The sequence below is a fragment of the Danio aesculapii genome, chromosome 17 (genome assembly GCF_903798145.1).
Source record: "Danio aesculapii chromosome 17, fDanAes4.1, whole genome shotgun sequence".
Taxonomy (NCBI): Eukaryota; Metazoa; Chordata; class Actinopteri; order Cypriniformes; family Danionidae; genus Danio; species Danio aesculapii.
In genome coordinates, this window is record NC_079451.1 from 30,602,873 (window position 1) to 30,613,522 (window position 10,650).

At 34.4% G+C, this 10,650-nt stretch overlaps 1 protein-coding gene across 1 annotated transcript; it reads left to right on the forward strand.

The window, feature by feature from the left end:
- Window positions 1-374: 374 nt before the first annotated feature.
- slc22a7b.2 (solute carrier family 22 member 7b, tandem duplicate 2) lies at window positions 375-9,646 on the forward strand. Its single transcript, XM_056477198.1, has 10 exons — window positions 375-773; window positions 868-971; window positions 2,350-2,504; window positions 2,620-2,788; window positions 3,866-3,989; window positions 4,765-4,874; window positions 5,251-5,465; window positions 5,556-5,664; window positions 8,207-8,413; window positions 9,044-9,646. Exons 1-10 carry the CDS (start codon window positions 393-395, stop codon window positions 9,138-9,140), a joined length of 1,671 nt encoding a protein of 556 aa, XP_056333173.1. The 5' UTR covers window positions 375-392; the 3' UTR covers window positions 9,141-9,646.
- Window positions 9,647-10,650: the final 1,004 nt, after the last annotated feature.

The window sequence follows — 10,650 nt, forward strand, 5'->3', positions numbered from 1 at the left end:
TGTGTGAGTTTATTATTGTATTTTGAAAAGTAGTTTAAAGGTTTAGTTTACAATGTGTGATTTTGAGCATGAAATTATCCGTTTAACCAATTGTGTGTTTTAGGTGTGTTGGTGTGTTAAGAGTTTAGGAAACTTGTTAAATGTTTAGAAAAAACTGTCATAGCCATGGTAAAAAACTGTATTTAAGGTCAAAAAAAGTTCACGATGACAAAGCAAGAATTAAATTGTTTGCAAAACCAGCACAATGTAGAGTTTCAACTAAAGAGTTTAATTTTTACAAATGTTCCAAGCATTTCAGACAACCCCTTGTTAAACATTTTCTTCTTTGAGAGAGTCTTATGACTGTGAGCTAACCAGCCAGGTGGGACAATTCCTCAAACAGGTCAAACACCATGAAGTTTGAAGATCTGCTCTCGGAGCTCAATGGCTTCGGCAGGTTCCAGAAGATGGTCCTGTGCATCAACTTCTTAGGTCGATTCAGTCTCGGGTGTCACTTCCTATTAGGCAACTTCATCGCCGCCATCCCGTCACATCACTGCAACATCAGCTCTCTGGATGCCGACGGGCTCTTTGGGAATCTGACTCAGGAGGAGAGACTGACTGTCAGTGTTCCAGCACAGGAAGACGGGACTCCTGTTTCCTGTCACATGTTCTCTCATCCTCAGTTTCAGCTGCTGATAAACTCCTCCAGCAGCACAGATCTTCCAGTAGTGGAGTGTCAGAATGGATGGCACTTTGATAACAGCACCTTTATCAGCACTCTCGCCACACAGGTAAGAAGACTCCTGCTTTTTAATTCATTCAACTCTTCTCTAGGTGTTAACCCCTCTCTCTCTTATTTTCTGTTTTTGTGGTGTTTTATTGCAGTGGGATTTAGTATGCGATAAAAGAGCAATGGGGAAACTGACAACCACCATCTTCTTCCTTGGGGTGATGTTTGGAGCTGCTGCTTTTGGGAGCCTGAGTGCAATGTTGGTGCAGTTGTTTTGTTTTGGAAGTTTATAAATGATGCAGTTTTACAATGTCAAATAAGCAAAATTTGAGGCTTGAAGGATTGAGCGCATGAAGAGTCAAACATTTTACGCTTCTATTGTGTAATCTTCTATTTGTGTAATCTGAAAATATACTAACTTGCATTATTATTTACCTAAAATAAAAAAGAACAGGCATACTGTATAGTCAAGCCCGAAGTTATTCATACCCCAAATTCTGATTTAAACTTTTTGTTTAAATGTAAATAAAAGCTGAGAAATATATATTTTTTGTCCACAAAGATGCCTCTTGTACATCGTCTTATAAAAAAAAACTTGCTGGTTGAATAAAAGTAACTTTAAGTCAGAATTTACCAGTGGTATAAATAATTCCAGTATTGTCTGTACAGTCGATCCTCGACCACTGTCAAAAAAGTGAGATTTTTTTTTACATTATCTAAAAAGAGGTGCCCAAACCTTTTTCTATAAAGGGCCAAAAAACAAACTTTATTGAGGGCTGTAGGCCGAATATATACCAAATCGTATATATAAAATTTGCCATGGGTAATTTTCTAATTTATTCAGTAATATTTAAAAATAACCAGAAAACATTGTTTTAAATAAAATTGACTAATGCAGAATATTTTTTTTTACATTTTAAAATGTATTTATTAAAGTAAAATATAAACAATTCCATTTATAACACAAGTTGAATACAATAGTCAAGCTTACTTTGATTTGCTCACAGATGTCTTATGCATCTGTCAAGTGACACTAATTACGTTTTAAAAATCTGATTGATTTACAGGATTTAATTGAATCATTTAATTTCAGTTGGCTTTTTTGTATCTCAGTAATAAATCAAGGAAGCTAAAAGGTTATGTTAAATTTAAAATGACGATCACTGTCAAAGGCATTCGGCCCAACTACCTCCCCATCATTTTCCCTCTCTTTTCAGGTGCCATGAAGGGCCAAATTAAAGGTTACCATTGGCCAACATCTAAAATCTGCATAAATAAGATGTCCATTGGGGTATGGTTTGTTAATATAGCACAATATTTGAAACTATTTGAAAATCTGGAATCTGAGGTTAATTATTATTACTATATATATTATTATTATTATTTTTTATTATTACCGTTAAAGTTGTGTAAATGGAGTGCTTGGTGAAAAAAAGAGTTTTGATATTTTTAACATTTAGGACATTTACAAAATCTCTTTATAAAACATGATCTTTTACTCAATATTCTTAGGGTTTTGGCCATAAAAGTAAAGTCAATCTTTTTGACATGCAATGTACTGTATACTATACTGTTTTTGTTGATTTTGCACTTGCAATGGAGTGTTTCTAAATAGATTCTTGTCTATTCCTACACAGGTTTGGACGCAAGCCAATGCTTCTGGTGTCGTATATATTAGGAATGGGCTTTGGATTATGTAGCGTTTTGTCGTCCTCTCTCGTCATGTTTGCAGTGCTGAGATTTTTCTCTGGATTCACCATTACTGGCAGTGTCATCATCTCCACTGTACTCAGTGAGAACCAGTCTCTTATTAAATATGTTTTCCTATTATGTTTTTATAGTTGTTTTAAAGCAACACACAAATACATTTTTAAAAAAGAAGACACATTCTTTCTGTGTTTTATCAGATGTGGAGTGGGTGAGCATTGAGCACAGAAAGCTGGTCGGGGTGATTGACAGCCTTGCTTGGACATTTGGCTTCATGGGCTTCCCTGTGATTGCATACTTCATTCGAGACTGGAGATGGCTTACAGTTGCCATTTCATTGCCCAATGTTATATCCATAATCACTTGGTGGTGAGTATAAATAAACCAATACTAAGCAGATCTAAATCAAAAGAGATCCTTTCCACAAAGGTGCTTAACAGATGCAGCTCTTTTCAATTGCAAATTATTTATGGTTTAGTACTATATGTTATGTTATGTTATGTTATGTTATGTTATGTTATGTTATGTTATGTTATTTGTTATGTGTTGTTATGTTATGTTACATGTTATGTAATATGTTATGTCATGTTATGCTATGTTATGTTATGTTATGTTATATGTTATGTTTCATGTTATGTCATGTCATGTCATGTTGTTATGTTGTGTCATGTTATGCTATGTTATGTTATGTTGTGTTACGTTATATGCTATTTTATGTTGTGTTATGTGATATGTAGTATTATGCTGTTATGTTATGTTATGTTATGTTATATTATGTTGTGTCATGTTATGTTGTGTTATGTTGTCATGTTATGTTAAATGTTGTGTTATGTTATATGTTATGTTATATATTGCTATATGTTATGTTGTGTTATGTTATGTTATTATGTTATGTTATTTTATTTTATTTGTGGTGTGTTGTAATGTTATGTTACATGTTATGTAATATGTTTTGTCATGTTATGCTACGTTATGTTATGTTATGTTATATGTTATGTTTCATGTTATGTCATGTCAAGTTATGTTGTTATGTTGTGTCATGTTATGCTATGTTATGTTATGTTGTGTTACGGTATATGCTGTTTTATGTTGTGTTATGTGATATGTTGTGTTATGCTGTTATGTTATGTTATGTTATGTTATGTTATGTTATGTTATGTTATATGTTATGTTTCATGTTATGTCATGTCAAGTTATGTTGTTATGTTGTGTCATGTTATGCTATGTTATGTTATGTTGTGTTACGGTATATGCTGTTTTATGTTGTGTTATGTGATATGTTGTGTTATGCTGTTATGTTATGTTATGTTATGTTATGTTATGTTATGTTATGTTATGTTATGTTATGTTGTGTCATGTTATGTTGTGTTATGTTGTCATGTTATGTTATGTTATGTGTTATGTTATATGCTATGTTATATGTTGTTATATGTTATGTTATTTCAGGTGGGTTCCAGAGTCGGCTCGGTGGCTTATAGTTAATGGGAAAGCAGATAAAGCTCATTATTATCTCAAGAAATGTGCTGCCATGAATCGCAAAAAGGAAGTCACAGCTAGAATAAAACCTGAGGTGAGAGAATCTCAGTGTATTTCCTAAATAAAAATATCAAACATCATTAAACAATGGGACCCTGGACCAGAAAACCAGTCATAAGTCTACATTTTTTTTATTCTAAAAGCTGAATAAATAAGATTTAGAAATAAGAAATAAGACCAGAAAATCTGGAATCTGAATGTTTAAAAAAAAATCTAGAAAGTGAGAAAACCACCTTTAAAGTTTTCCCAGTAAGTGCTTTGCAATGCATTTTACTAATCAAAAATCAAATTTTGATTTATTTACAGTTGGAGATTTACAAAATGTCTTCAAGGAACATGATATTGTTGGGCAGGACATGGTTCCATGTGGATGATAGATGTTAGTTTGAATATGAGAGTGTTGAAATCTGATATATGTCTATTTCACCTCTTTCACAATGCATAGATATTAAACTAAACATAACGACTACATTCAGTGGCTACATTAGGAATTCCATGGCAGTATACTCTAGTTGGTCATGTCACTTTAATAAAAACACTACGCACCTGCACATTTTAGTACAACAATTTTTGGAGGTGGGGTTAAGTATTTTTGCTGTGTGTGTATAGATTTAATGCCTAATACGCATGCACACTACATCACTTTATTCACAAAAATGCAGTTTTGTAGTAATATGTGCCATAAAACCCTTATAAAACCCCTTTTAAAGGTTCACACTTCCCAAAATTGCCATGTAACAGTTTGTCTACTTGATTTTAGTATAGTTTACTGACATAACATCTTCGTTTTTCCCTCTGTTTATATGTAGGATTTGGCTAAAATTATAGTTACTGACAGAGGAAGCAGAAAATATTCATACCTGGATCTAGTCAGAACTCCTAAGATGAGGAGACTTTCTTTACTCACAGGAATCACCTGGTGGGTACTGAGCTAAAAAAGAGAAGAAAACAATAAATCACAAACATAGGGAATGAGGGGAGTGGGTGGTGGGGGGTTCATACACATCTTGTAAACTTGACTTTCATTCAGAAATGCAACCTTTTGAGAATCTGAGTGTTTAGCTGTTTTCATGCAAGCTCATATCACATCTAACTGTGACACCAGTACAATATCGATATACAATAGATTAAAAACACAAAAATGTTGTCATGTAGAAATGGAAGAAAAAATGAACTAGGTTGTATGTATTTGAATTGCATTAAATGAATTTATGAGTCAGATTTCCTTTTGAATTAATGTCCAGTGTGATTGTGTCTTAAAACAGCATTTTTTAATATGTGTTTTTCTCTGCCAGGTTTTCTGTTGCCACTGTTGCCTATGGAATTAGTTTCAACATTACAGGCTTTGGACTAAACATGTACCTCACTCAGTTTGTGTACGGAGCCATTGAAATTCCTGCTAAATTTTGCATCTATTACCTGCTGGATAAATTTGGCAGACATGTAACTCAGGCTGGATCGCTATTCTTTGTTGGAGTTAGCTTCATAATTAACATATTCATACCCAAAGGTGAGAGAGACTTGAATACGAAATGGAAATGAAATAATTCTGGAGACAAAATAATAATGATGGTAATGCTTTCTTTCTTTTGCCTTTCAGAAAAGACGGTGATTCGTACAGTGATAGCCGTGCTAGGAAAAGGCTGTTCAGCCACATCTTTTGGCACAGTTATTTTGTACACCTCTGAGCTTTACCCCACAGTTGTCAGGTATGAAAATCAGTTTTATGTTCAACTGCATTTTAATCTATATTAAATCTATATCCAGTGTACAGACCAAATTGGTTCACACTTGTTGTTGGATTCACTTGGTTTACACTTTATGTAGGACCAACCTAAAGATACAAACAAACAAACAAAAAACCCACTTAAAAAAAATGTAATTTTAAGGACAAACCTAAAGCCATATATACAGTTAGGTCCATTAATATTTGGACATCGACACAATTCTAACATATTTGGCTCTATAGACCAACACAATGAAATGAAGCTAACAAGATGTGCTTTCACTGCAGATTTTCAGCTTTGATTTGAGGGTATTTACATCCAAATCAGTTGAACGGTGTAGGAATTACAACAGTTTGCATATGTGCCTCCCACTTATTAAGGGTCCAAAAGTAATTGGACAATAATAATCATAAATCAAATGTTCACTTTTTAATAGTTGCAAATGCTTTGCAGTCAATTACAGCCTGAAGTCTGGAATGCATAGACATCACCAGACGCTGGGTTTTATACCTGGTGGTGCTCTGCCAGACCTCTGCAACTGTCTTCGGTTTCTGCTTGTTTCTGGGGCATGTTCCTTTCAGTTTTGTCTTCAGCAAGTGAAATGCAAGCTCAATCAGATTCAGGTCAGGTGATTGACTTGGCCATTGCATAACATTGCACTTCTTTCTCTTCAAAACCTCTTTGGTTGCTTTTGCAGTATGCTTTGGGTCACTCTCCATCTGCACTGTGAAGCACCGTCCAATGAGTTCTGAAGGATTTGGCTTAATATGGGCAGTAAATATTGCCTGAAACACTTCAGAATTCATCCCGCTGCTTTTGTTAGCAGTCACATCATCAATAAATACAAGAGAACCAGTTCCATTGACAGCCTTACATGTCTACACTATGTTACTACTACCACCATGCTTCACTGCTTAGGATCAAGAGCAGTTCCTTTCCTTCTCCATACTCTACACTTCCCATCACTCTGGTACAAGATTATCTTGGTCTCATCTGTCCATAGGATGTTGTTCCAGCACTGTGGAGTTTTTTTGGAACTCTAATCTAGCCTTCCGGGTTTTGAGGCTCACCAATGGTTTACATCTTGTGGTGAGCCCTCTGTATTTACTCTGTAGTCTCCTCTTGATTATTGACTTTGATACACATACACCTACCTCCTGGAGAGTATTCTTGATCTGACCAACTGTTGTGAAGGGGGTTTTCTTCACTGGGGAAAGAATTCTTTGGTCATCCACATTGTTTTCCGTGGTCTTCCGGGTCTTTTGGTGTTGCTGAGCTCTTTCTTTTTAAGAATGCTCCAAACAGTTGTTCTGGCCACGCCTAATGTTTTTGTCTCTGATAGGTTTGTTTTGTTTTATCAGTCTAATGATGGCTTGCTTGACTGATAGTGACAGCTCTTTGGATCTCATCTTGTGAGTTGACAGTAACAGATTCCAAATGCATAAAGCACACTTGAAATGAACTCTGGACCTTTTATCTGCTCATAGTAATTGGTAAAATATAATAGTTAGTAATAGGGAATAAATAGCACACACCTGGCCATGGAACAGCTGAGAAGCCAATTGTCCAATTACTTTTGGACCCTTAACAAATGGGAGGCACATATGCAAACTGTTGTAATTCCTACTCAGTTCATCTGATTTGGACGTAAAAACCCTCAAATTAAAGCTGATAGTCTGCAGTTAAAGCACATCTGGTTTGTTTAATTTCAAATCTATTGTGTTGGTGTATAGACCATTTCAATATAGTGATGTCACTGGCCCATGAACATTTCCTGCTTGTTGTGAAACTAGTCGATTCAATCATAACTTTGCATTATAACAGCGATCATAGCATTATTTATCAATATATAGATCTTTTTGGATTCTCAGAGACTCAGGAAATTAAAAATGTATAACAGAAAATATGTTAGGACCATTGTTATTGTTTACATCCCTCAAAATGGTCTATAGAGCCAAAAATGTTACAATTGTGTCGATGTCCAAATATTTATGGACCTAACTCTATATATGGCTTTATGAATTTGTGATTTAACTTATCGAACATCCAACATACTTGTTGTAACTGACTTTTTGCCGCTGGTGTTCTGCTGTGTGTACATGTGCTAAAAACTAAATTAAATAATTTTATAAAAAGTGTAAATTAAGGTCTGTTGCAAAAAAAAAAAGCATTTTCACTGTATTGAACAGTAATTTGCAACCTTGCAGATGGCTATGATGAAGTAAAAAAGTGGCAGAAAAAAACATTCTGTCATTTTTATGCTTGCATATGGTGACACATGTCCGGGTTTGGGTTTCTTTGATCACTCCAAAGTTCATTTGATAGAGAACCCTGACCCATCTTTTTAGTGGTCCATGTGTCTGGTTTGCACCAGGAATTGAATTCACATTTATTCACAATAATTATTATCACCAGAATTTCTTTTAGTTTCCCTTCCAAATGTGAACACAGCCTAAATCATTTTTAAAATAAATGAGAAAAAAAGTATCATAAGTGATTATATATTGATTTGTTGTTTATTTAGGCAAAATGGGATGGGCTACACCTCCTTTATTGCCCGTTTGGGAGTGTCTGTGGCTCCTCTGATCCTGCTGTCCAATGATGTATGGAGTTACTTCTCTCAAGTCATCCTGTGTTCTCTGGCACTCTCTGCTGCATTTGTGGCGTATCAACTACCAGAAACAAGCGGAAAGTGTCTTCCAGAAACCATAGACGATATTGAAGGAATCAGGTAAGGTTACATTAAAAATAAAAGTGTCTAGTTTGAAGTCACAATCATTAGCCCACCTGTATTTTTTTCTTTTTAAATATTTTTCAAACAAAGTTTAACAAAGCGTGGATTTGATTTTTTACAGTAGTTCCTATAATATTTTTTTCTTCAGAAGAAAGTCTTATTTATTTTATTTCCCCTACAATAAAAGCAGTTTTACATTTTTAAATAACCATTCAAAGGTCAATATTATTAGCCCTCTTAAGCAATATCATTTTTTTCAATTGTCTACAGAGCAAACAACTATTATACGATGACTTGCCTAGTTGCCCTAACTTGACTAATTAACCTAATTGACCTAGTTAAGCCTTTAAATGTCACTTTGAGCTAAATACTATCTTAAAAAATATCTAGTAAAATAGTATGCACTGTTATCATGGCAAAAACAAAAGAAATCAGTTATTAGAAATTAGTTATTAAAACTATTATGTTTAGAAATGTGTTGGAAATTTTTTTTTTCCATTAAACAGAAATTGAGGAAAAATATACAGGAGGCTAATAATTCTGACTTCAACTGTATACTATGATTCTTTAGCTTTAACAGTTACTTGCTTCTTTCAGAATGTTCATTTTGTTGTTTTTAAATCACAGGAAAGACATGAATGGTTTGCTACTACAAGATCAAAAAATGGAGGAAAAAGATAACATGGAGAAATTGAAAGATCATTTATTTGTGCAGAACACATAAGTGTAGTACTTCCAGATTTCATAACTCTATTTATATTTTAGCATTAAATTAAGGAATTTAAAGCAAAGTCTGAAGAGGGTATGTTTGTAAGTTTTGCTTATCATTTAAACGTCTCAGTGAGAATTATGTGGACTCATTAATCCACATATAGGGGAAGACCGTATGCAAAAGTGCTCAAAGTCACACTTAAAAAACAATTGGGATTTGTTGAGGCAAAACCACTTTCCAGCTTAAATGTTTTGCCTTAATATCCAACATATACAGAAATAATTTCAATCTACTGTAGAAATGTGCCTGATAAAATCCAAACCAGATTCTGGCACTTATTTATCAATTGTATATATACAGTATACAGTTTAATCAAAGTTCTTGGTCTGTTCTTCATCTGTCGGAGGAGATGTTATGCAACTGGAAACTTGATGCTGGGTTTTACTGTTCATTAACTAGCAATCTGGAACACTGCCTCAACGTGTGTGTAAAATGCAGAATGAAAGTGTTAATGTTTATGGAGATGATATGAATAAAGTTATTTCTTTCCTTGGGCGTAACAGTGTAATATTAAAAGACTTATCTCTCAGAAGTTTTTTTATTGAAACACAAATCCTTGCACAATCAGTCTGCTGGATAAAGCAATCTGAAAAAGTTTCGGAAGCCACAAGTACTCACACCAGCAATCCAAATTGTGTTTTCTTCTCGGCTATTTTAGTCTGTGGCATTTAAATAACATGTTTTACTGGATTGTGACATGTACCAATAGTTTGAGTGCCAGTTGTGCTCATTAGTGTCGATTGTACTGTACATTATGTGAATTGCACACTTGGCAAGACACTCTCTTACAAGCATTAACAGCCAAATCGCAAATCATTCACCGCTGCTGACATCTGATCATCTAAGGATATTGACACACACACACACACACACACGCACACACACACACACACACACACACACACACACACACACACACACACACACACACACACACACACACACACACACAATTGTATAGCTATTACTGTGGGGATTTTGATCAAAATAATATTTTAAAGGGTACAAACAGTATAGACCATTTCAATGTGGTCAGATCATTGGCCCATGAACATTTCTTGTTTGTTATCGAACTATTTCATAACTGTAACAAGGGGCAAATTAATCATAACTTAATGTTATAACAGCTACAGTATCATAACATTATTTATCAATATGTGTCTCTTTTTGGAGTCTTGGAAGCTATAGAAATTAAAATGTAAACAGGAAATACATTGGGACCATTGTTTTTGTTTGCATCCCTCAAAATGGTCTATATTACTTTGTTTTACCGCAACCATACCCCTAAACACTTACCATTTTTACAATTCCAAAATGCTTAATTTGGTCCTCATAATGCATAGAATGCCAAGCACATGTACACACATTAAACAAAGACATACAATCACAGCAGTTTTATTAATGACCAAAGTACAACCTGCCTCTGTCTTCTAGTCGCCAACCTTTGATATCCTATAAAACT